Source organism: Corvus kubaryi, unplaced genomic scaffold, assembly GCF_017639235.1.
Source record: "Corvus kubaryi isolate FWS band 111438036 unplaced genomic scaffold, C.kubaryi_AGA036_p1.0 37312, whole genome shotgun sequence".
In the NCBI taxonomy this organism is placed as follows: Eukaryota; Metazoa; Chordata; class Aves; order Passeriformes; family Corvidae; genus Corvus; species Corvus kubaryi.
The window spans coordinates 3,140,286-3,166,407 of record NW_024581098.1 but is presented as its reverse complement, the minus strand read 5'-3'; the positions used below and the strand labels follow the sequence as shown (position 1 = coordinate 3,166,407).

The window sequence follows — 26,122 nt, the reverse complement described above, 5'->3', positions numbered from 1 at the left end:
ACAAAACAACAACAACTATGGCAGTAACAGCAATCACAAACCCAGTGCCAGCCCTCTCTTGGCTGTCAAACACTTTCCCCTCGGGTGCAGTTCCGCTCGCAGCCGGCAGGGGCGATGGTTCCCCCGCGGCTGCAGGGGGCGCTCCGGAGCGAGCTCGGGAAACACGCGGCACCGGTGCCCTGGGATCCCGGGAAGGGATGGAACAAAGGCTTCACAAACCCCTGGGCAGCCGATCCCGGGCTCTCGGGAACAGCAGGCTGGAACGGCAGGCTGGAACGGCAGGGACGAACGCAAATCCCGGGTGGCAGGCGAGATGTATCCAGACGGGAGAACCCCACGGAGGCCCAGGCAGGCAGGGCGAGCAGGGCTACAGCGTAGCGAATGCTCGAAGCAGCAGCGGGGCAGGGCAGCCACAGCCCGGTCTCCAGCAGGGCAGGGAAAGCGGCTTTTGGGGTCCCGGCGTTGCTTCCAGCAGGAAGAAAGAACGGCCAAAAAGAAAGAAGCAGCAGCTCCTTTCTCTGCAGCTTTTCTCTCCGGACGCTCAGAGCGAACTGACCCCACACCCAGGTGTAGACAAAGGAGTAGCCAGGCCCGCCCCACCCCCCTTTTTGTCTTTCTTAAGTACAGCTATTTGTCCCCTAGCAACACGCATATGGGAGAAAATTCCTTTAACAGGAAAAAAACTGACTAAACTAAAACCCCAACACTCTCATAGGCAGCTCTGCAAAATGGAAGTAGGAGAGAAGTCTAAGGAGCTTAATTATAACCTGCACACAGGCCATAGCTAAAAGACATGGATGCTGCAGGGTGCTTTCTAGGACACAGACTTGGGAGGTTTACAGCTTTTACCTGTAAACTTAAATTGACCAATGCAGCTCATACCACAGCTTAATAAAGATCATTAGTGAACGAAGATCCTATATATCTGGGCAGGGATCACAATGGACAGCTGGGGAAGAACAAGCATTCCCTAAACTACTTCCATGGCATGATCAAGACACACAAATTCAGGTCTCTAACCATCATTCATCCATTGTGTGCTGATTTTGGATCCTGTAGAGTTAACTTTCTTCACAGTGGCTGTTGTGGGGCTGTGTTTTGGATGTGTGCTGGACACAGGGTTGGTAATGCAGAGATGTATTTGTTATTGCTGAGCAGGGCTTACACAGAGCCAAGGCCTTTTCTGCTTCTTGTGCTGCCATGTTGGCATGGGAGGTTGGGAGGAGACAGCTGGGACAGGTGACCCCAACTGACCAACGGGATATTCCAGACCATATGACATCATGCCCAGCATATAAAGTGGGGGGAAGAAGGGGGGAAGCAGTGAGTTAAATCCTTGTTTTGCTTTGCTTGTGTGCATGGCTCTTGCTTTCTCTATAAAACTGCCTTTATCTCAACCACTGAGCTCTCTAGCTGTTACACTTCCAATTGTCTCCCTGTTCCTACTGGTGGGGGAATGAGTGAGCAGCTGTGTGGGGCTTGGTGACTGGCTGGGGTTAAACCACGATACTGTTTTTCATTTAACATGGAAAAATGTCATACTGCAGCATTCTCTTTCTGCTAAATTTGACTTACACTGTCCAGGAAGTCAACTGTTACAACAGAGGATTGACCTATACAGTTATATAAGCCTGATTTAGGTAGTAAGGACAGAGGAAGGAAAGGAGGAAGGAAAAAAAGCCGGTTTACTCCAACTAAAAAAAAATTAACATTTACCCATAACAGTTACACGTTCTGTTTGGTAGTGTGGCTCAATTCCTGTTTGGCAAAAGTCTGGAGAATGCGGGCATCGATCCCGCTACCTCTCGCATGCTAAGCGAGCGCTCTACCATTTGAGCTAATTCCCCTCTGCAAGACCAGGGAAGGGCATTGTGGAATTCTGATCCCCTGCGAGCATTTAAAACCGCAGTTCCACACGTAGAATGCAGTTTCCCCTCTTGCTCTGGCCTCTCTGCTCACAAACAAAACCACGTTCAGCTTCGATTGCAAAAGTTGTAGTATTTAATTTAGCATTTCCAAATCAAGCAGCAAGAAACAAGGCAAACTGGAACAGACATGATTCCAGCTGTGTGTATGCAGTACCAAAAAAAAGAACCCCGGTTTGTTACTTGCCGTTCACGAAATAAAGCCCATTACGGCATTTCGTTTTCTCACTACACGCGTCAGGCTGTATTTAAATACTTTCTGAAATACTCACAGGGATGAAAGTTTTACTTCCCCCCAGGAGCAAAACCAGCAGTGGAGAATGCGGGCATCGATCCCGCTACCTCTCACATGCTAAGCGAGCGCTCTACCATTTGAGCTAATTCCCCCCACACTAATAAAGTAACATCCTATAACTCTAGACTTTAACTGCTACAAATACGAACTGCACCCTTCATCTTTTACCGTGGCGAGTAACCCCAGGGCAGCCTCAGAACATTTAACTACCACCTGACCTTCAGTTGTCTACGGTTTTGCCCAAAATGACAAAAAAACCTAACGTGATAAGGCAGAGTAATGTGATAAGGTGCTTCACGCTAACGTCCACGACAAACTGGTGCCCTGCAGCCTTCCAGTGGCACCTGATGCACGCTGGATTTGGTCTTCTCCTACACCGAGGGAAATCACACCGCAGACGATGCAGTGGAGCAGACTGAGGATAATACAAAACTCGCATTTGCCCTGATGTTGCCTCAGGAGACCATCTAGACAGCAAAACTCAAACCTGATTAAATTATATGAGTTTCCATTGATATTGACAAGAAGATGCATTGAAGTGAGCTGTGTTAAATGAAAGTATGCGGATACAAAGCCTTCAAAACTGAAACACACTAATTTTTTAATGGAACTAAGAAAGTCAGGCTATTTTTCAGACATAGGTAAGGAAGTTTTCCCAACCAGGTTAAGAAATTAGAACATTTTACTTGCCATCTTACATGAAAACTTAGCAACACAACAAATTTAAGACCACAAAACAATGCTGTCAATTATATAAAATACACATTTTAATAATTGAAAATAGTGCAGAGGTCTTTCCTCCCCCTTACCTGGCTTGGGCACAAAATAAACTGGTTTTTTGTGAGCTGGATGGGTGAAGCTTTAGGCCTTTTCAGTGGCCACAGAGTGAGATGTGGTGGTGAAAAACAGGGAGAGGTAATCTGCCTTTTTCATAATGACTCGAACTGCACAGGGTAAATAAAGAAAATTGTTCATAGAGCTGAACCTCACGCAACACGATATGGGAGTGTCGTGGGTTTGGTTTGTAACCGGGCAGAAACACCAATTTTAGTGTAGTGGTTTGGTCCAAAATCCTCATTACCGTTTATCTGCTGTGAGATAAGAATTAGGAGAAATGCAAAGCAGGCACTAAACTTGAAAGAATATAAAGAAGTTTATTAACAGACCTAAAAGAAGGGAAAAAAAATTATACCATACCTTCAGAACTCTCCTCCTCCCCCCACCTTCCTCCCTTCTCCCACTGACAATGTAAAAAGACAACCCTTAAGATGTTCAGTCTGTTTACCACTGCCATAATAACCTTGTTCAGTCCATTTAGAAAGAGAAGTCTCTTCTTGCTCATGCTATGAAAACAGTATCACAACGAGACAGCCGCCCACTTCCAAATATTGTTCAGTCCATTTAGGAAGAGGAGTCTCTCTGCCTGCGTGTGAGTCCCTTCCCCCGACTTGCAGCTTTTCCCGCAACTGCTTTCGAGGGTCCACTCTTGAAGTTTTTTGGGGTACAATTTTAAGGTTGAGCCGTTCAGAAACAAAAACAGAGGCCCTTCTCCTTCCCTGGGAGCAAAGGGTCTTCATCATCTTCATCGTTAGGACTATCTCTGGGAGCATCTCTAGGGACTGAGGTTTTCTCCTTTCCCATTTGGAGCAAAAGTCCTCATCTGGTTCATCTCTATGGACTGAGGTTTTCTCCTTTCCCGTTTGGAGCAAAAGTCCTCATCTGGTCCATCTCTCCCTGTCCAAACTTCTCATGAAATTACAGCTGCGTCAGCATCTGCCTATCTCAGCGCAGGTGCTTTTGCTCACGAGTTGAACACTCCACCCCCCATATCTTCATGAAATTACAACGGGATACTCTGATATATCATAGCTTCACAACAGAATTTCAGCTTTAAGCATCTCCTCTCTCTCTCTCTTCCCTCAGGTTTTCAGCTCTTCACAGCAATAAAAGGGTTAATCTCACCTCGGCCTTGCAGCTTTGCAGCTGGAATGTTGAATTTTTCTTATCGCAGTGGAGAGGGGGGAGAGCCGAGCCGCTCCGGCTGCCCACGGCAAGGCAGTGGGGGGGGTTCCATGGCTGGAACAGGTCCATGGCTTCAGGATGGCCGTGGCCCGGCCCGGCCTGGCCCAAGCAGGGCCTGGCCGGGCCCGCTGGCCCCCACACGGGGCCCGCAGCCACCTGTGCCAGCGCCGGAAACGAGAGAGAGCTTGGAGGGGGAGTTTGCCTATTCTTAAATGTGGATCACAGAGGTGATCACAACTTTAAGTGGCTTAGAGAATTGTCCATATTCAAACTGGCCAGCTGATAGGTTCTATCAGTTCCCAGAGGAAACTGTAAGCACCCCTTAGCAAGGACATCCCTTCCGGGACTATGCTTGCTAACCTATGACAGGGAGAGATCCTGGCCACAGGTGTGCAGTGGGCCATCAGTGAGCCTAAGATATACATGTGCCTGTGTGAAGGACTGAAACTGCTTTTGCATATTTGCTTTCCCCCTCAAGTCTACTCTAGTGAGGTAGATAAAATCATCTACAATATAATGCAAGAAGTGTTAAGGACAACTTTTTTTTTTTTTTTTTATTGTCAGAGACTGAAGTTAGGCAGGAGAATATTTGAATTTTAACAGAATGTTTGCAGCAATACTGTAGTTGTAGTTCCACATCTTGACCTAAATCTAGATTGTAAAAGATTCAGAGTACTACCTTACATAGGATAAGTTGTAACTTGCTGATGCTCAATTTTGAAATTTATTTTGTTTTGACTGGTTGCTGTCATCCAGTAAGTTAAATCCTTCAGAGAAAACCACCAGTACATGTACTGTTGGATTACTGCACACACTTTAGTTTACCAGCAGGTCTTAACTCCTCTGCATTTAAAACAGAGCACATCAGTGTATCCACTCTCACTGTAAACTACATCTTCTTTCTTGAAATCCAGAAAGCATTCTTTAACAGCCTGTGAACAGAGCTTTAGTAATGTGCTTCTTACTGCAAAGTCAATAAGCATGACTACAGGTGAATTTTTCTATTTCAGAAGTGTTCATAGTAACCCCATATATTTAAGATGCAATACTATTTGAACAGAATTATCAAGGTCAATAAATAAAGGTAGAAATAGAAATAATTTCTGGAATATAACACAGGAATATATTAATGAATTCTTTCTCTCCACAAACTATGATAAACATGAACTTTTAAACCACTGTATTTATCTTTTACGTATTTTTAATTGGAAAATCCAGTTGGAAAAGGAACTAGAGACTTGAAAAAAGAAGGGAAAATCTAGCTGTGCTTCAGTGACTTTTAGGAGTAGACTTTCTAGATTTACAAGCCTTTGTATATGCACTGTAAGAGATGTAAAAAAATTAGTTCTTTCTCCTTCCTGAATAAACGCTAGAGGACGCACTGCTCGGGAAAACGGGTTGTTTTACCCAAGGAACACAGCAGAAAACGCTCCTCATATACCAGGTGTGTAGCCTGGCTTTTCAGCCATCGGGCTTTCCGCGTAAACGCAGAGGTGACTCAGTGTTGTTGGACAGAACGACTCAACACAGCAACTGCAGCCGGAGCGGCCGCGCGGTGATTCAGCACAAGAACAGCAGCCCCGGGCGAGCCAGCCAAGGGGAATTAGCTCAAATGGTAGAGCGCTCGCTTAGCATGCGAGAGGTAGCGGGATCGATGCCCGCATTCTCCAGACTTTTGATCGGCTGTAGCGCCACGGTGGGAAAAGATTTTCTTCCATGAACTGTCCCGGGTTTGCGGTAGAAAATCCACAGCAGCTCATGCAGACCATCTCGTCCGGCAAATAAAAGGGGAGGGGAAATGTTGACCATCAAGATTACACTTGCGCACTCTCCGAAGAACGACTTCTTCACAAACCCATCAAAGCTAACGCTGTTGCTCTCTGTAACACAGGAAAAAAAGTCACTTCCGTCCTTTACCGCTGCACCGAATGTGACCATTTATTACTGCTTTTTAATGATACGAAAAGTTACTGAAATTGTCTCTGCGAAGATGTAAAAGTTTGTAGGGTCTATATAAATCATCAGCTCACCACAGAATTACTGTCTCTCCAGCTACCTTGCACCCGTTGTAGGATGGGTAGGGCACGCTTGTTCTAACGTGAATTTCAAGTGACATTTGGTCTCTCACAGTATCACTCAGTGTCTTCCTCTAGCCACGAGAAGAAAATAATTTGCACTGTAAAAACAAAAAATGCTCAGCTCTGATCAACGTTAAAAACTTAAATCATCCATATCGTGAAAACGTGTCTCAAAATTGATTCATTTTAATCCTTACGAAACTGCTCCAGGAAAAAGCATCTTCAAAACAGCGGCCCCGCAGATGGAGAATGCGGGCATCGATCCCGCTACCTCTCGCATGCTAAGCGAGCGCTCTACCATTTGAGCTAATTCCCCTTGGCTGGTCCCCCCCTCCCCTCACTCACGGTTCCCGCTGTCACTTTCCTCGCTGGCGGAGTAGCCACACAGCACGCTGAAACGTGGCCCGCTGTCTCCCGACACAAACAAAACTTCCTCCCCCGAATCACGGTAGCTGGGCAGCCCGAGCCCTTCTAATCCCCTCCCGAAGTCCCCGGCAGGCAGTAAGAGCGCACAGCCTTCCAGTGAAACGCAGAAAAAATTAGGTCTTCCTGCAAGCGCACTGCTTTTGACAGCCGCAGTGGGAATTTTGCCTAATCCTGTATCTGGACTCCTCGAGGCAACAGCAAGCGCCTTGTTAAGCGGAGCTGCATCTGGATAACATCCGGGTTGTGCTTCTAGGCAATCGCAGACTTATGCTCACACCAAACAATTATTACTGCTTAAGAGAAATCTGGAAATATTTAAATACTGTATTTTTCTAAACCAGATTTTTCCTATTTGTAATCCCTAGGTGGAAGACAATCAGCTAAATTACTTTACCCTTCTCCACAAAATATACATCCTTCTCCATATATAAAACATTTATGACTGAATAGGTAGGGTTCTTCCAGTTCTTTTTTTCTTGTGGCAAGAGCCTGGGTTCATGTTACAAAAAAGGGGTAAAAAAAAAAAGCACCCAGGCAAATGGAACACTAGGAAACAAAGTAGTAGTTCACATTATTTACTTACATCTCTCAGGAATTTTTAAGTTGTGATTCTATCACCAGATAAACGAGCACACTCACACAGACAATTACATATAAAAATCAAGAATATACAACTAAAACGTAAAAAAATACAAATTTTCACTATAATGAAACAGCAGTGAAAATTCTGTTCAATGGTTTGGTTTCACAAAAAAAGCAAGACAGAGTTGTGAACTTTTATTAAACGTACAATATTAAATAATCTGCCTTTCTGGAGAAAAAGGAGTACCTGAAATGAAATTTATTCAATAAGTACACAAACAACTCTTTATTTCCCCAGGATGCCTTAAGACACAGGAATCACACTGACATAAAAAGATCTTTCAAATCTCTCCTCTTCAATGAATTAGTGATTTCAGAAAACAAAATAACAAAATTTCAGTCTTTGGTCTAACCCTAAAGCCGTATACCAAAAGTCCTGTGCAGATTCTTCCATTAACAAAATTCCAGTGTCTTGCCACCTATTCCCTCACTCTGATTTTAACAGCTAGCTTTGCCAAAAAAATGTTTCTCCCTTTCCTATTTAAAACTAATCAATGTGGAAAGAAGCATCTGAAATTAATTTGCCGGAGGTAATTAAGTTCTTACCACTGGAATTACGCTGCAGATACCACTGACATTTAAGCAAGTGGCTGACTGAAAGTCCCACAGGTCAGTATGTCTGGCAAAGTAAGGAAGCTTGCTGCTCCTTCTATTCTGGGATGTTTCACATTTTTCTTAGTATTCCTTCTGAACAAAAACTATTTAAGTCTCAAAACCACCTACGCTATAAAACAAATAAGCAAGCAAACAGAACCCTTCTAGTTGTGTCAGTTATCAGGCTTGTATGAACACAGCCAGGTAGGATGAGGGTTTCATCATGCCAGATTTTGAACGGTAAAGCACATCTACTTGGTTTAATTAAGGCAATCCCCAAGCAGGCTTACAGCTGCACATAAACTTTTGTGTCTAGGCACTGAAAGTCTTAAGGCTTTAACACAGCAGGTAGGGTAAAATTTACTTAAAATCAACCAAAAAGACTGAACTATAAATTAAGCAGTGACAAAATTAGTAAGGACAGCTATAGTATATTCAGTTCATTCTGTTAAATAGTCTAACCTTCAAGTTGATAGATATAGCATTAAAATGAAACAAGTATGTCTCAAGTTCTGTATCCAGTATTTATCCCATATTTAAAGCATTGAAGGAAAATTTGTATTTAAAGTGTTGAAGGAAATGGGTTTTGGACCTCAGAGATAATTTTACTGAAAAGCAGTATCAAAATATGGAATTGGACAGCAAAATTCACACCATCCTGTGGAGGGAAAAAAACCCACAAAAAAAAAACCCCTCAAACCCCAACAGACAGCACCTCACTAACTGCACTGTAAATCACATGAAAAGCAACACTGGAGACATGTCATGAGTCAGAAGAAATCGCCCAGAATCCCTGTGTCTGTTCTTAATGGCCACAAAGAGAATAAAACTTGATTTGTTGATGACGATGTTATTGCTCGTTCATAAAATTCTGCCTCCATTTTACCATCATTCATTGATTCATACCCAAAGCATAAGACATAAACATGCTAAAGAAATCCTAAAACATAAAACCAACCAAAAAGAAAAAAGCCAAAATCAAAACATAATAAACCCTAGAAAGATTTGCTACTTTTAATAATATTTGCTACTGCTGTTACCACGTTTGAGGGAAATCAGTATAGTCCATCTGGGAGCTAATGTACCAGTACAAAATTCTGTAATATTGGTCAAAGGATCAGCTTAGCCAGGCATCCTGAGTAACTTCAGTTACCATTAGCAGCCACAACAGAAACTTGCAAAGGCCAAAATAATTCATATTAAATATACTGCTTTTGCAAGAAGTACAACACCATAATGTTCTTTGAGTATATTTACGAGATTAGCACTTAGGTTAACACTGTGCTCTCTGTGCACTAATAAGAAGGCAGTGATCTCAGAGCACAGCTCTGAGCAAGATCATTTTATGCTACTCTGTCATCTCCCTGAGGACCAATACAAAAATCACCCTCATTATTTCAACCTGTAAAATCTCAAACTTTGTCGGAGAGTTGAAATACCAAGAAAATACACAAATTACCATTCTCTTTTTCTAAAAGGATCCATGGATTTTAAATTTCCATCTAGGTTTTCATACGGATTCCAAATTGGCAATGATTTAATGCTGTTTTCAGATGGGGAAATAGGAAGTCATACATTAACATGATTATGCATTTAGGTTTTTTCCCTAGGAAAATGGCTAGACTCACATCAGAACTTATTCCAAATTTTTTTTTGAAGACGTTGTATCCCTACTAATTTAATGAGTGTTTAAAAGTTTCAACACCACAGAGCTCATGTACAATGCCCTCCTTGAAATACACAGGATGACAATATAGAAAAACTATTACTCATTTTACATACAAAACAAACTGTTTAATAGTTAATAGTAAAAATCAAACAAGGTTGTTACAAAAACAGTGAGATGGACTATGCCTGAATCCCACTGGATCTGCAAACCTTTGTCTTCTAAATCACCACTGCAAGAATCTAAATTTTCTCTACATTCCCTATAACTCCACATAGGAGAGAATGTGTGCTAGTTATGCCTAGGCCACCTGGCTAATCCGCTATCACTAAACAGCACATACAAGATTTTCCTCACGTTCATTTAGTGTCTCTTCCAAGCCACGGATTTACACAGAATAGTAGCCAATTTCTTTATCTTTTGGCTTTTTATCCATCTTTCACTTTTCATGCCAAACTTAACAGGGGTGAGAATGAAGATTTTTCACAGCTTAGAAGACTTAAGAAGATTCAGATCCCTATATCCTGCGGTTTTTACTAAGGAACAGAACTATGTACTCACTAAATGAGATTGTATCCAGAATAACACAGTAGTTTTAAGAACAATAATCTCATCCAAATAAATAAACCAACCATTTATAAAAAGCCCCAAGGAACTGGTTATATGGAATAAACTGAAAAACATATTTGGCTGCAATATTCAAAGACTAGAGGGTTAAGATACACAGAACTCACTGAAGTTCAGCATATGTTTAACATCTGATAACTCAGATCCATATGAAAATCTGAGAGCTTTTCTTTTTTAAATTTATACACCACCATGGCATACAATAATTTTAAACTAGAACAGGGAAACCAGACTTATCATTAGAGGAGCTGCATTCATTGATGAAGCTACCTGCTTACAGTGTATTCAAAACATCACAACCATGCTGAATTAAGACCACAAAAAAGTTTAGAATAGCACCCACTTCAGCCCAAGTTATCCTCTGATTTGAGTCTTCCACTTCTCTCCTGGGCTTAATGTTACATGTTAAGCAAAGTCTGGATGAGCAGTATCAGAAGTAAAGAAAATAACAGCTATTAAAATTTACTAATGCAATGTAAATGGTAAATAGTGTTGTTGTAGGTGTTGAGAAAAACTGAAGGAGGACTGGACCCTGAGTCATGGCAGAGCAGCACAGGAATAGGAAGCACCCCACAGGAACCCACAAAACCACCCCCTCCACTGAGGAGCAGCCCTGCTCTGCTGCACCTCCTCTTTCAGACACACACCCCCATGACTCCAAAACTAGATTTTGTGAGACCCACTAAGACAAACCACCACAACCAGAAAACCCCATGGTAAAAGGCTGTGCACAAACCTCCTCCGCCCGCTTTGTCTTTCAATGGTCTTCAGCCCGGACTTGCTCCAAGTGACAACAGAGCAGACACAGCTCCCCCACCCCACATGTTCCCACTTTCCCGGCCTCTCAGGACCTGACCTCTGCTCCGCCCTTCCCAAGCACGCCCTGCCCTGTGCTAGAACCTTCTGTGGAGGCATATGCTTCCACCCACCCCCATAGCAACTCTCTCCTCCAGGGCAGCTGCTGCCCTCCTTTTATTCCTTTATAGATGGAGCGGTGAACAGGTGGTGCTGGGAGGTTTTGTCATCGTGTCAACAGGGAAGTGCTGTAGCTGTGTCTCCTCCTAATGCATGAGGCAGCTGTTGGTATGGCAGGTAAGTCTTCAAAAGAAAAGTCTGCCTGTCGGTCAGCTCTTCTGTTCCCCCCTAAGCTGCCTTCTGTATCATCAGGGGGAAAAGGTAATGCTGGAAAGGGCAGATATTTATCCTAGTTTTCCCAAGTGCAATGGCTATAGGTAGCAGGAATATCAGCCAAGTGTGTATGCCTTCAAATGGATCTAAATATTTTTTTCATAATGTAAATTCATAATTAGGTTTATGCTCATGCATTTTCCTAGGCATTGCTTTGAGGGTGGAGATTGGAAAACAATTTTGAAGAATGTGTATTAATATGCGTTTAAAGAGAACAGAATTTTCATTTTCCAGACACATTCCTGATAGTTTCTAACACCTGAGAGCACGAGTCCTGAATAATTTGGATATGCAGTATATTGTTCTTCGTCACTTTTTTTTTTTTTAAGGAGATCATAGAACATAAGGGTTATTTGTAACTGTAAAAGCTGTTCTTGTCTTGCAAAACAATCTCTGCTTCTGCACTTTTGACACCAAACATCAGGTTAACTGTTAGCAAGAAAAGGCAGTTTTATCAGTAAATGGTAAAACCCACCTTTGGTTTATCCAGCCAGCAGGCTTGGTGAAACTGTGTAGGCTAAGGTGCTCCAACTTACACCCTTCTTCCTCAGTTCCCTGGAGTCTCTGAAGTTTTGGCAGTAACACATCTCCTGTGTGTTTGTAACCTTGCTAATTTTGTGTATTGCCAAATATTTTTCCTGAAAAAAAGTAAAAGAAGGAAAAAACAGAAATTCATTGATTTCTTTCAGCAACAGCTGAGCTATTTTTATGTAGCTCTTGAGTTCTTCTTTTGCTAAATGTTGTTAGTAAAATTACAGCTACTTCAGGACTTCTCAAATAAATAAAAGGCTATGAAAAAATGTTAATGGTGTTAGACAACTTGAAACAAGATCAGTGCAGAATCTTGAGTTGTTCACCAGTCATTTATGATTATAACAACATTTGCATTGTTAGTAGCCATCTCTAAACAACTTCCTGTGAAGAAAGCTTTATTTTCTCAGACAAGAAAGACAAAAATAAGGTGATTTTTTTTTTTTTTTTTTAATCCAAATAGTTGACCAGGAAGTTACTCAGGAATGCCTGGTCTAAATATGTTCTTGTCATCACTGCTAAATAATGGAATAATGAGTGTTGGTTAGCTAACTTGTTCTAAATTCCTAGAGATGATCAAGTAAGCAGGTGCTTTTAGGCCCAGATGAGCATCCAAGGCAGTTTGTGCTACATAAATAAGATCATATGAAAAAATGTACCCTACTTCAGTTGGATTCTGTATCACAGTTTTCCACCTAGTGTTTTCAACAGAAAATCTGCTGAGGTGCCTGTGCATGTTCTAGCAGCTGCCATAGAAAATTGAATTATTTACATGGCAACGATCACTCCTTACTTCACAAGTGTTACATCATTTTCACACTGTTTTTAATCTTTTTAACATTCTACAAATACTGAAAAACTATACACAATCAATCACCCTCTCATCCACTTCAAAAATCTTGGGTTTAACTGATAGGACTAGCTTTAGGATTAAAAAAAAAAACGAAACAGAATACTACCAACCAACCAACAAACCAAAAAAATCAGGTATAGTTTAAACATACAGCTGGCCATAAATCCAGAGCAACTTTATACCTGATTAGTACTCTCACTTGTACCATTAGTGGTCTTAGAACTAACAGCTATATTTTTTTCTGAATGCCATTATTTTTTCTTCCCCTTCCTATTTTCTTGTGGTTGGCGCTGTCAAAAAATTGTAGCAAATCAGTGCTGACCCTTGTCAAGCACGAAGTGAATACTGCCACATAGAGTAAAGACAGTGGGTTAGTTTCAGCTATTCCTAGTCTGTGTTGCCACCTGCCAAAGAATCCAGCTCCGGGAACAACTGAATTTGCATGTACAGTAGCTCCAAACCATCCATCACATGTCAGGGCTACATAAAATGATTCAGCATCAGAAGTAAAAACAAGCCAGGCTGGTTAGAAACCAGTCAGGTGCTGATCTTACCTCCACTCACGCTCTGATGTGATTTCTTCTTTGCCTGGCTTAAACTTGATGGATGAGTAACTTCTCCCATTCTGCTGTGGAGTGAGAAATGCGGCCTGGCTTAACAAGGAGCCATTGTCTGGTTTAGGGCTGACAGGGCAGGAACAATCTCCTCTGTAAATGAAGATGCTCAAGCAGCAGTCAGAAAGTCACTGGATGGCAGATTATGGGCTATATAATTTGGCTGTATGTGCAAGAGCAGAGGGAGCTTATGGAGAAGAGCAGAAGTGAACACTGCCACGGCAAATCAGGTGGAGTTCGTAAATTCTTCTCATCTTACAGAAAACCAGAGCCAAACCCAGCTCTCTTGCTTGGTGTATCACTTTATGTTTCAAAGAGATATCTGAGAGGCCTCTGTGGTTAAAATAAGTAGGGGAAAGATGTAAATTGGAGCTCAGCCACTTTGGTTTGGTTCAGCCCAAAAAACCTGGGTTGATCAAGTTATGTGTATGTGAAAGTTGTTACAGGTGTGTTCACATTATTTTTGTATCAGAAATAGTGTGGCCAGCAGGATCAGGGCAGTGATTGTCACCCTGTACTCGGCACTGGTGAGGCCTCACCTCGAGCGCCATGTTCAGTTCTGGGCCCCTCACTACTAGAATGACACTGAGGTGCTGGAGTGAGTCCAGAAAAGGGCAGGAGCACAAGTCCTATTGAGGAGCAGCTGAGGGAGCTGAAGCTGTTTAGCCTGGAGAAAAGGAGGCTCAGGGGAGACCTTGTCACTCTCCACAACCACCTGAAAGGAGGCTGTAGCCAGATGAAGGTCGGCCTCTTCTCCCATGCAGCTTGGGACAGGACAAGAGGACATAGTCGTAAGCTGCACCAGGGGAGGTTTAGTTTGGACGTCAGACGGAATTTCTCCACAGAAGGGGTGATTAGACATTGAAATGGGCTGCCCAGGGAGGTGGTGGAGTCACTGTCCCTGGGGGTGTTTAAGGAAAGACTGGACATGGCACTTAGTGCCGTGGTCTAGTTAACGTGGTGGTGTTCAGGCGTAAGTTGGACTCGACGATCTCTGTGGTCTTTTCCAACCTACTTGATTCTGTGAAGCAGAAGCAAGGAGGCAGGGGGGAGGAGGGGATGGAAGGGAACTGAGCAGGTGGCACGGGATTTTGGAACGCCAAAGGAAAGGGTTTGTGGAAGGAGAGAGGGCTGTCCCGAGGAAGCAGGGAAGCTAACGCGAGGAGCCCAGGCTGAGGGGCCGGTCCGTGACGGAGCGCAGCTGCAGGGGCCACGACCGGGGCCCCGGGGACGAGCGCGGAGCGGCCCCTGCAGCCGGGGCACCGCGGCATCGCTGCTCCCTGGCGGGGAGGGGGCCCGGCCCGGGGGGCTGTGGGTGCAGTTTGGGGGGGCCATACATCATCGTGTTCCCCGCTTTATGCTGCGTGTCAAGTCACGGGAGCACGGGTGTGTTCGTTTTAAAAAAACCAGTGTTTTAAGGCTGTTAAAAGGAATGTATTAATTAAGAAAAATACAGAGCTGTTTTATTTTCACTTGACTCTCTCACCTCAGAGAAGCCAGAAACATTCCAAAAAGATGTATGTGTGTATTTATATGAGAGGATGTGGGTGTGCATATATATATGCACACACACACGTATAAGTTTTGACTATAAAACTCTGTTTCAATCAAGCATATAACATTTTTTTTCCTTCATTAAACATTTCCTGAACCAGTCTTTATATGTACATGCCCTGAAAACTGGAAAGAATGGGGGTTTCCTGGAATTTGGAAGAGTTGTTCAATAAAAGTCGGGCTTCTTTTTTTTTTTTCCCCCTTAAAACAGACATTTGGTTTCTTTTAAGTCACTCGATCTTTCGGAGAGCTTCTTGTATGTAAACAGCTAAATAACAAAGACTCGTTTTATAAAAGGATGAATAAGATTATTCTCGTAGTGTACATGCTGAAAGACGGTGTCCCATGATTGCAGCTGCGAGCTGCAGTCAGTTGTTGGTGAGTGGAAAGAATGACTCAGCAAGAAACAGCGAATTTATAATCCAACACAGTTGTGTTGTGGGTTTTTTCAAGTTTAGGGTGTGTATCCCCAGGTTTTAAGGCTCGTCTGTTGGGCGGGGAATTAGCTCAAATGGTAGAGCGCTCGCTTAGCATGCGAGAGGTAGCGGGATCGATGCCCGCATTCTCCAGTGTTTTCCGTGTTGATTTCATTATAAACAACACGGCAGCAGTTAAGATTATTTTCCTATTCGCACTTAATTTTTCTTGTATAAGAGTGTAAAGAAGCCTGAAAGACCTGTAAACTAAAAAAAAAAAAAAAAAGCATACTGCTTTAAATATTTCATTTTTTCATTTCAAAATCAGATGTTTGTTCTTTTGCATAGAGGAAGTAAAAAATATAACATTTGCATGAAATAACGAAATTTACTGAGATTTTAATGCAATAATAAATGACATGTAAAAATTACTGAGGAAAGGAAATGAGGAATTTTTTGATTGGTCCTTAAGTATTTGGTTAATGATTTCATTCATTAGTTAACTTTACATTTGATATTCTAGTTTAGTGTGTAGTGAACAAAATTTTGTATTCATGGTTTGAGTAAGACTCATTGTTTCTGCTCTATTTTGGTTGTATAGGCTGTTTATTAGAAAGAGTGGGCTAGAACATTGTATAGTTCTTTTGCACCTGGTAGCAAGATTGTACCTTTTGCTTGTGAATTTTCACATCTCTGAAATACCATGGAAATTTTCTCTGTAAATCTATGCTTGCACATTTTAAGTCTTCATGAGGGTTTTATTTGGTTTCGTGGTTTGTTTGTTTGTTTTTAATTTTGGTTTTATTTTCTTACTTATTCAGATATTTATAACTGCTTGTACTTTCAGTTAGAGGCAGCATGAGAAAACGAGCAGAACCTGCTTCCTGCAAGTACAGGGAATTTTTGCAGTCAGGATTTTGGGAGTGGCACATATTAAAACAAATAGAAATGGGAAACAAAAGATATTCATTAGGCTCCATTTTAAGGGAGGAGGAGGTACCCTGCTATATGGATGTACAAGTAGCACTTGTGAAGAAAGTAAGGGAGCTTGGAGATCTTCCTGTGACCATGACAAGAAAGGAATTAACTTCTAGGTGGAATGGGATGGAAATTGAATTTGCTTATTTCTCTTGTATTGCTGAAGTACTGGAGAGAAAAGAGGAATTGTGGCTTGTAAGACTGCTTGATGCCTCTTAAAATGAAGTCTAATGGAGAGAAAGGTATTATGGTCCTGTCATGAGTCCTCTCTGGACTCAGGTAATGATTTAAATGTCTGTTTGCCTGGAATGAGACTCTTCAGTAGTCTTCTGTGTGATGATTATTGCTTCTCTGTTTTCTGTGTTTCTGTTACTGCCTAATACCTGACACTTTCTGTACTTTTGAAGAGGATGAATTATGTTGTTGTTCTTGGCTGTTCAAGTGCAAGTTGTGCACTGATGGAATGAGGGAATTTGGGGGCGGGGGCTCTGTTCGAGTGCAGTCTGCAATCACTGGAAAAGCTGTGCCTTCTGGCTGAAAGCTCTCAGGACTAATGACTTTTCATTACGTTTATGCCCAGCTTCCTACATTGCAGCATTTCTGTCTACTAGGGCTGGTAAACACTGGAAAAGCTTTCTTCCAATTCTTTTGGTCTAAATATGAATAGCAGTAAGAGTTTTTTTCTCATCCCATGTGGTGTCTTATGTCCTTATTTTTTAGCTAAACTATCCTGTGAAGAATTTACTGGATTGAGAGATGCAAGGGTCCTGGCTCTCAAAAGAACTACCTATGGAAGGACACTACTTACTTGTGGGTAAGTAGTTCCCAGAGCCTCATGTCAAAGGAGTAACCACTCTGGGCCTGTCTGTGCCTTCTGAGTCAGAAATTGCATAGAAATATTCTATGTAAAGAACCATGAGGGAATTCCATTTTATTTGATTTTTGTTTTTTTTATTACTGTTACCACTCATACTTTATAGTCCTCTGGAATATCATGCTTAAATCAGTTACACAAGTTTGTTATTAATGCTGAATAATAATTAGTTTGTACTAAACTTGCTGAAAGATATTGCTATGTCTTTGTTGTAGTCTGCAAATAGGAAATAACTCTTCCTCAGTTGTCTTTTATCAGTACTTTGTTCCAAATATTACTTAGGAAATCTTTCTAGGCTGAGATGGAGCTTGGGGACCATCATATAGCAACCTGGAGACACTTTTTTACAACATGAGGGCCATCTATAGAATCTGCACTCAAAAATCTCAACTCTGTGAAATGCTTCTTTTAAATAAAATTATTTCACAACATGATTGTAGAACATTTGTTTTCTGAGCTGAGCACACTGCAGTTCTGATTTTTCTCTTGATGGGTATTGTGGGATATTTGACGATAAAGTTAATGGAAGTTTTTTTCTGATATGACTACCATTATCCTATTTTGACCAAGTTGTAAGCAGAAGTTGTGTTTTGAACCCTTTTTGAAGAGAGTGAGAGGTGCGTTCACTACCATGTGTAAGCACTTACAATCCTAGAACCACAGAATGGTTTGCATTGGACAGGACCTTAAAGATATCTTGTTCCAACCCTTCTGCCGTGGGCAGGGACACATTCCTCTAAAGGAGGTTGCTCTGAGCACCATCCAACCTGGCCTTGAACACTGCCACAGCTTCTCTGGGCAACCTGTTCCACTGCCTCACCACCCTCACAGTAAAGAATTTCTTCCTAATATCGAACCTAAACCTGCCCTGTCTCAGTTTAAGGCTGTACCCCTTGTCCTAGCACTGCATGCCCTTGTGAAAAGTCACTCTCCAGCTTTCTTCTAGGCCCTCTTTAGGTACTGGGAAGCTGCTTTTGCTGGAGCCTTCTTTCCTGCAGGCTGAACAATCCCAACTCTCTCAGCCTGTTTGAAAAGAAAGGAAGTTACCCCTTTAAAATGTGTTCAGCTTCCAGTTGTCATGTATTCTTCCTCTCAAATTCAATGTTGAAAAAAATAACATTTTTTCCCAGTAAACTTTGCCCAATATAAGAAGCTTTTAGAAGGTTTTAGAGTCATTCAGCAGAGGTTTCCTCACCTAGGCCAGCGACCTTTATGCCTTTTTTCCATTTTGACCCATTTTATTTCCTGTGGTTGTAATTAGTATCGCAGTAATTTGTTGCTGGTAAGTGTAAGCCTTGACATCTGGTGGATGGGTCTGGATACAGATGGACTGTGGAGCCTTCTGTGTGCTTTTAGAGACCCATGGAATACCAGTGGGCTTTGGTTTGGTGAGCCTATGGCTGTATTTCTGTCATGTCTCAAGATATGCAGGTGTGCCGTTAGGATAGAATCACCTAAAAAAGAACGATTAATCCTTAAAAAAAATAAAAGCACAGACATTGGGTGGCCATTGTGCTTCTTTCTGACCTTGGAGCTGAGCAGGTTTTATCTTAATAGGAAAACAGTAGGAGAACAGCCTGATTACATTCTGGATGGACCACAGTGGACAAGGCTTGTGTAGTGGTCTCTAATAGCCTCCCGCACCTGCTCTTGATTCCAAAAAATAGGAGAAGGATAACTCGTGGAACCTTTTTTTTCTGTTCAAGGCCACAATCTTTTCTACAGTGATGTTACAAGAGGGGAGAACTTTTAAAAATATTCTGACTTTTTTTTTTTCAGTATCCTTACTACTTCCACAAAAATATTGAAATAGGCTACACAAGAGAATCCCTACAATCAGCTTGTTTTGACAACAGAAAGCTCCACAGGTCATTGAAATGCAGCTTAAGGAACAGTTTCACTGTACTGGGAAAGCTTACTTCTAATTCTTTTGGTGTAAATATTGAAACTCCTGCTTATTTATGTTAAAAAAATCTGGTTGAAACTAGTAACTTGATAAAGGAAAATAGAAATCAATGGGAGAAGTAAAAACTATTGTAGATTTATCATTTTTATGTATGCAGAGACAGCAAAACCAGTATTTGGGCTAAAATGAACAAAGGATAAATGAAGAGAGGCAGAGCATTTTGTGTGAGGGTGGGGATGGTGCTGTTCAGGGCCAGGAGTTGGACTCCATGGTCCTTGTGGGTCCCTTCCGACTCAGCATATTCTTGTGATTGAGTCCTCGCTGCTGAAGAGGTTTCAGGTTAGCTGGAAGAAAAACATCTTGCATCATTGCTCTTTCTGATCTCTACCAGAAGAATCTGTGAAGGAGTTTAACTCTCTCTTTATAACCTGTATAGGAAACAACTGAGTGTTATTTATAAAATAGGATGTCAAGAACAGCACGTAGGTGTCGGCACTGGTTAGCGAGGTGTGTGTGTGACAGTCTTTTTTTGTTAGAGACTGTTTCTGGCAGCAGCCCAGTGCTCAGGCTCCAAGTCCTCCTGGGAATCCCTCATTGCACTGACCCCGGCAATTTTTGGATGTGTTCCCTTTCAGGTGTATTCGCCTGCAGGTTGCTTTGGTGTGCATTTCCCTCATGTCCACATGAATGCTGACATGGCCCTTTTGGATTCTTCCTGAGCCTGCTGCCCTTCACCAGCACTCTGCAAGGGGAGCTGCCTTTTCCCACCTGCCTGTGGGTCCCAAGCACGGTGCAGGTTGTGGGTCCCGGGTAGGATGTGCGAGGTGCTACCGCAGTGGCCACCTTCAGCTGAGCTCAGCATTGGCTCCTGGGGAAGGGCCTGGAGCTTGTGTTTTGTAATCGACTTCTGCAGGTGAAGAAACATTTGGCATCATGGCTAGACATTTGTGGAATTAATTTTCCACCAGTTCTTATGCTACCGAATGTCAAATATTTCAGCCTTTGAAACTGTCACATCATTCTGAGGAGTTAACTCCAATTGTCACCTCTTTGATTTATTTCTTCTGGCATTTCTGTGGCTTTGAAATTTTTATCTGTATTCTTTCCTTTTCTGCCTTTGGCACATTTTAATTAATTAATTAATTAATTATTATTTTCGGCTCCAAAGACCCGTGTGAATCTAAGTGCCTTGTTTGAAGCCAAGCTGAAAAACCAAAAATTTAAGTGAAGCTTCACCGCTGTGTGCTGACTTCCTTATTACTGGGGATTAGGGTGCGGGCTGAGCGGGGGTGGCAGGGTAGGGATGCAGCCACGGGACTTTGCTTCTCAGGTGTAACAGCCCGCATGGGAACAGATGTGGCGGACGACTGGAGGGGCACGCGTATGGACCGGGGCTGGCGAGAGGGATACAGAGGTGAGAGAAGCTCGCTGTCCGAGGGCTCCGGGAGAACAGACCGAGGACGGCTCCCGGCCCCTCCCCTGGCCCCGCCCCTCCCCGCGGCTCCAGGGATGCGCCTCGTCCTTCCTGGCGGGAAGTGACGGAGCCTCTCGAGGAGGAAGTGACGCGCGTGGCGTGCGGGCCCGGAGCGGTGTGGGGGGGGCTCGGACAAGATGGCCGGATCCACAGGTCTGTGAGGGGGGGCTCGGTGGGCCCGGGAGAGCGGCGCGCTGGGCTCGTGCTTGGGAGGCGCCCCCGCAAGGGCCCGGGGCGGGTCTCCTTTCTCCGGGATGGGGTGGGGGGCAAGCTGCCTCCGACAGTGGGGAGGAGTTGCCTTCTAACAGGGGGGAAAGGGAAGCTGCAGGGACGCCGGGACAGGTTATCACAGAATCCCAGATTCACTTAGGTTGGAAGAGACCTCCGGGGTCATCGAGTCCAGCCTATGACCGTACACCACCTTGCCAACTAGACCACGTCCAGTCTTTCCTGAAGCACCACCAGAGACGGTGACTCCACCACTTCCCTGGGCAGCCCCTTCCCATGTCTAATGTGAAGAAATTCCTCCTAATTCACTTATGCCCCGGGCCCGATCCCTTCCATCCGTGGGGCAGCGACATCCTAGTGAGAGCCCGGCCTGGGGGTGCGTGATGGAAGACAGGGCTCCGAGTGCCGGGGGAGGAAAGACTTGACCTACCAAGAGGCAGGAATGGATGGATAGATGCTGGTGTACGTGAGGGAGGGAGGAGATATCGTTAGCCTGGTAAAAGTGCTGCAGGAAAGAAAGATTTGTACTGAAGATTTGTCCCAGTGTACCACTGGGTGAATATAGAAGACGTGATCTAGTGGTATCTGAAATAAAGGATTGTCTCTTTCCCCTCTTTATTGGGAAGAGAAGGGCTTGGGCCTGTGTTGTATTTTGGGGCAAAGGTAGTTCACATTGGTGGTGACTGTAGCATAGCGGGAAGGAGGACTGGAGCTCTCTTCCCCGTGGCATCCACTGGAGCCAAAGGGTCTCCCATAGGCAGATGTAAGGGCAAAGAGCTGCCAGTCATCCCAGGAAGCCCATCTCAGTAACCAGCATACCACGTGCGGAGCGTTGGTGCGGCAGAACGTTGTGGAAAGCGCTGGCAAAGAAAGGGACAAGGATATTGCTTCAAGTGCTAAATGTAGAAGCACAATTATACCGTCTCAGTTTCATTTCATGAGAGGTTTGAAATACAAAAGACCTTTCCCCCAGTGCTGAAACCTGAAGTCTTCAGGGCCTTGTTTCCTCTTCTCTCACCCCTGAGACTTTGTAAGTGGGATTGATGGATCTCAGGGTAAGGGAACGAATAGACCTCAGCAGCCAGTCTAGGGTGAATGTTGGCCGCTAATTTATTTCTGCTGCCAATCTACTGGATCACTGGGGTTTGGGACTATAACAAAACAGAAGAAACATCTGTATATTTAAACTGGTCTTGGTACCTTGCTGTTAATTCTGTGAAGAGAGCTTGGGCAGGTTTTGGGATGTTGTTTTTTCTTTTTTTTGTAAGAGGAAGGAGTTATCTCCAGTTGGTAATAAGTTTGGGGATGTGGGATTTCCACAATGGAATTTGATAAAGTTGCACCAATCTGGGCTGTGGAATAGCTTTTGCAACTAACTATGTGGAAGAACAGTCCAAAAAGACAGGTATTGCCTGTGATAAACTGAGCTAGAATGGATATATTTAGAGAAACCCAAGTATTTGTCATTTGGGAATTACTGCATTTTATTTTGTTAGGGTTTTGTTTTTACTTTTTTTCCTGGTGTCTAAGTTTAAAAGAGTTTTATTATGGAGCAACACTGAAAGACTTCAGCTTATGTCTAGGCTCTGGCTGGAGATTTCCTGTAATACACTAGGAAGTGCAGTTGCTTCAGGTTGTGTATTGAGTACTGGCATTTGGCATCAGAGTCCATTCAATCTGTTTAATGTAGAGTATCAGTTACTAAAAATTTATGTAGTGAAAAAGCTATTTTCTTTCTAGTTCAACCCTATAAGAATAAATATTTTTTGACTGAACTTTGATGGTTTTATTGCCGTAAGTGTTCTTTGCAGTCTTACAGGAGTTATTTTAAAATCTATATACATTTATTCAAGGGGGTTGTTTTTGACTCAGAAATACAGCCACTCTTAAAGTTCATAAAAAGCCGGAGATGTGGAAAACTCTTAATACGTGTGACTGCTCCATACAATGTAAAGGGCCAGTACTGCATGTACACCTTGTTGAAGAAATTAAATTAAACTCATTTGTTGTAGTAAAATGCAGCAAGCAGACTGAATCATCAAAACTGCTGGGAAAATTAGTCAGGGCTTCTAAACCAACATATTCTTGTGGAGAAAATACTGTGACTTTTTATTGGTGTACACATGGTGGGGGGGTGAGGGGTGTTTGTTTTGCTCTTTCCACATAGTATGCAGAAATTCAGACTTCACCCTGAGCTGCTCTTGCCAGGAAGCTGTGTTATAATCATTTGTGGAGGAGGGAAGGAAATGATTTGCTATAGGCTTACCTTTTTCATAGACTTAAGATTTAAATGTATGTAGCTCTGTGACTTTAATCTGCTCTTGCTGTAAAGTTCAACTTTATCATTATCTATTTCAGAAAAAAAAAAAAAAAAGAATATTTTGATTGCATAAAGTTCAGGAATGAAATTCTAGCCCCAAGGAAGTCAACAGCAAAACTTCTACTAAGGTCAACTGTCTTACTTTTATCCCAGAAATTCCTTTCCTGGGCTTGCTAATTCTTTGAGCAATCATGTAACAAATTATGTGCATTTAACAGCAGAGAATTTAGTTTGAAAATAGCTGTTGTTTAATGTGTGCTAAAGAAATTGTATATATCAGTGTTACATTTCTGTTCAATAAGTATCTTACCTGCTTTCTAAAATCACCTGTAACAAGTAAGTTGTACATGGAGATATTGCATATGCTAGAAATGGGCATTTGTAAGCTGCAGTTTGATAGATCTGATATTACAACTGCTTCTCCTTGAAGCTGGATCTAGGTTATTTGTGTGGGTACTGCTGGAGGTCTGAACAAGTCAATTTTTTAGAGAAGAGAGCAGCTATTAATATAATCATCCAGTTTCATGTTGCTTAGGTGGAGATGCATTCTGTTAATCTGTTTAAAATACAAAGTAGAAAATGTAAATAGATATAATTTCAAGTTAAAAGAAATAATTCCCTAAGGCATACCATTTAAATATCTCTTGCGTATCTCAAGAAAAAGAAGCCGATGAAAAACATCATTATAAGGAGTTAATTCAGGAGTTAATTTCTGCATTTAGATAATTGGGGTTTCACATAATATGACCTTATATGTAAGGTTATACGTATATATGTCTCTCTAAAATGGAAATGTTTCCTAAAGGCAGTGATGGTGTCACTAAGTGGTTAGAATTTATGTGGGAAAATACGAGAATCAAGGAAGCAGTGTCAAATATGGTGCTGTAACTATGGGCTGCTAATGCTTTTGTCTCCTTCCTCTTCAACCAAGAGCTTCAGTAGCTTGGGGGAGGGTGAATAGGGCTGTGCTAATGAAAATTCCCCTTGGTTTGCTGAAACCATGTGCTCGGGGAAGAAAAATGGACTGATCTACAATCAAAATTGTATGTGAGATTCCTGATTTACTTCTAGTATGTAGTCATGAGCATCCTTTTTTGAAAGTGTCCCTAATATTTTTGAAGGTACGTGGCTAGATGCCTGTGAAATATTTCTTTCTGTAAAATCCATACTTTTCATTTCCAGTTACTCTATAAGGATGAAACAGCTTCATTGTGTAACTTGAGTTGCCCGTGCAAAAATGTCTTTCCCTTTGATTTTATAGATGATTGATTCTGTGAGTGGAAATGGCACAATGCACAATGTCAGTGCCTTATTTTCTTAACTTTGTTTTTTACTTCTATTTGCAAACATTTGGTAGTTGTGGAAGCAGTTTTAAGTGTGCATGACTACAGCAGTAAGGAAGCTGGTATTAAAAGTGCAGGGCTGGAAGTGGTTTTGAGTGCATTCTAGACTCCCTGAGCTGTGAAGTATGGACTAAGTGTACCATTCCTAATGGTTGGGGCTTTTGTTGTTGTTGTTGGTTTTGGTTTATTTCGCTTTGAAACTTGGGGTTTTTTTCTTCCCCTCTTAAAATCCTCAATTGCAAAATATTCCATAATGTGAAATGTTTTGCAACACTTTCTCTTAAATGCCTTGAAACTCTTTTCTTCTTCATTCTGAATCAGGCTGATGTCTGTTCTGGGCTTAGTAGGGTAAAGATTTACACCCTGTGTGGAGACACCTAGAGATTAAGGGCCGTTCAGAGGAGTAATAAAGGGATATATTCATAAGTGGGTTGTAGAAGCAACGTTTTAAAGATAATTTTTTCCATGTAGGAGATGTGGTATAATTTAAACTTTGTGTCTGGAAAAGTCTTGTGTCAAACCCTGCACAGGTAGGCTTCTCTTTTCCTCTGACCTGTTGAATGTTCGTTTCCTTCTTCTTTTTTTCTCTTTGTGGAGCAAATAGTTGTCTGTTTTTTATCTGCTGTGTTTTACCTTGAAGGATGTATTACTCCCTCCCATTTTCTCTTTTACGCCTCCACCACATTGTTCATTTATCCAGAACTGGTCCAAGAAGTTGGTTTAAGAGCTTTTTAGAATTTTACAGTCCTCCATGTTTGTTCTGTGGGTTTACAGTGTTAGCTCTGTAAGCACAGATTTCTTGAAGCTGAAAGTAATCAAACAAAACAAAAGAAGTAAAATACTGTGTTCTGTGAGGCAGCAAGCACTCTGTGTGGAGCGTTTTTATAGCCTGTCCTATGCACAAGGAATTGCGACTGTGATTGTTCTGCCTGCTTAAAAACATCTTGACAACCCACAAATAATTTCAGCTGGGTTGAGAAAAGTCTAGATTACAAATGGCTTTTAAACTATATATAGACCATCAGTTCTTTTCCAACTTTGGGGCATATATAGGCAAGATACTCTGTTTCTTCTCAGAGCTTTGCCTGTATCATTTTCCTTTCTTTGTTCCTGGTGTTTTATAACTCCGTCTTTAAATACAAACCCACTTACGTCTTTCTGCCACAATAGCTGTGTTAGAGTGCTCACAGCAAAGCAACTTACCTCTGCAATAAAAAAGTGGCCTACTTTGTAATCTTCTATGTGTTTCAGAGCTTGTTTGAAATTCAAAGATGTTATCAGACATAGTATCAAAGCCCATTATCTAAACTATTCTGTACAATCCTGGAAAATTCTAGCCTGGATAAAGGTATAACACAGAGTTTCAGGAAGATATGCCTCTCAGCAGTTGGAGGCAGATGGTCCATACTATAAACCTAAGCATGCATGAGAAGACTTCTCATGTAAGAATTAGATTTCCAAGTCTTATGAGTAGTTGGTGGAATTGAATTACATATGTATTTGTTAGTGTTTGTATTTTGCCTTATGGAAGATTTTTCCAGAGGCAGTGTTAAATACATGCTGTGAAA

At 42.2% G+C, this 26,122-nt stretch overlaps 1 protein-coding gene and 4 non-coding genes across 7 annotated transcripts in view; 3 read left to right on the top strand and 2 right to left on the bottom strand.

Moving 5' to 3' along the window:
* Nucleotides 1-1,774: 1,774 nt before the first annotated feature.
* Nucleotides 1,775-1,847, bottom strand: TRNAA-AGC. The gene has a single exon. It is a non-coding gene; the product is annotated as a tRNA-Ala (tRNA).
* A 3,992-nt stretch (nucleotides 1,848-5,839) lies between these two features.
* TRNAA-AGC lies at nucleotides 5,840-5,912 on the top strand. Its single transcript has one exon. It is a non-coding gene; the product is annotated as a tRNA-Ala (tRNA).
* Nucleotides 5,913-6,563: 651 nt separating this feature from the next.
* On the bottom strand, nucleotides 6,564-6,636 carry TRNAA-AGC. The gene has a single exon. It is a non-coding gene; the product is annotated as a tRNA-Ala (tRNA).
* Nucleotides 6,637-11,277: 4,641 nt separating this feature from the next.
* UBE2V2 (ubiquitin conjugating enzyme E2 V2) overlaps nucleotides 11,278-26,122 on the top strand; it is a 36,439-nt gene continuing 21,594 nt past the window's right edge. Inside the window, exons 1-2 of one of the 3 annotated variants that reach the window (XM_042029042.1) lie at nucleotides 11,278-11,367; nucleotides 17,130-17,223. In XM_042029042.1, the coding sequence (XP_041884976.1) occupies nucleotides 17,166-17,223 (58 nt within the window). In that variant the 5' untranslated portion in view covers nucleotides 11,278-11,367; nucleotides 17,130-17,165. Of the gene's footprint in view, nucleotides 11,368-17,129; nucleotides 17,224-20,710; nucleotides 20,817-26,122 lie in introns of those variants that run through there. The other 2 variants (XM_042029044.1, XM_042029045.1) reach the window with 2 other exon arrangements.
* Nucleotides 15,512-15,584, top strand: TRNAA-AGC. Its single transcript has one exon. It is a non-coding gene; the product is annotated as a tRNA-Ala (tRNA).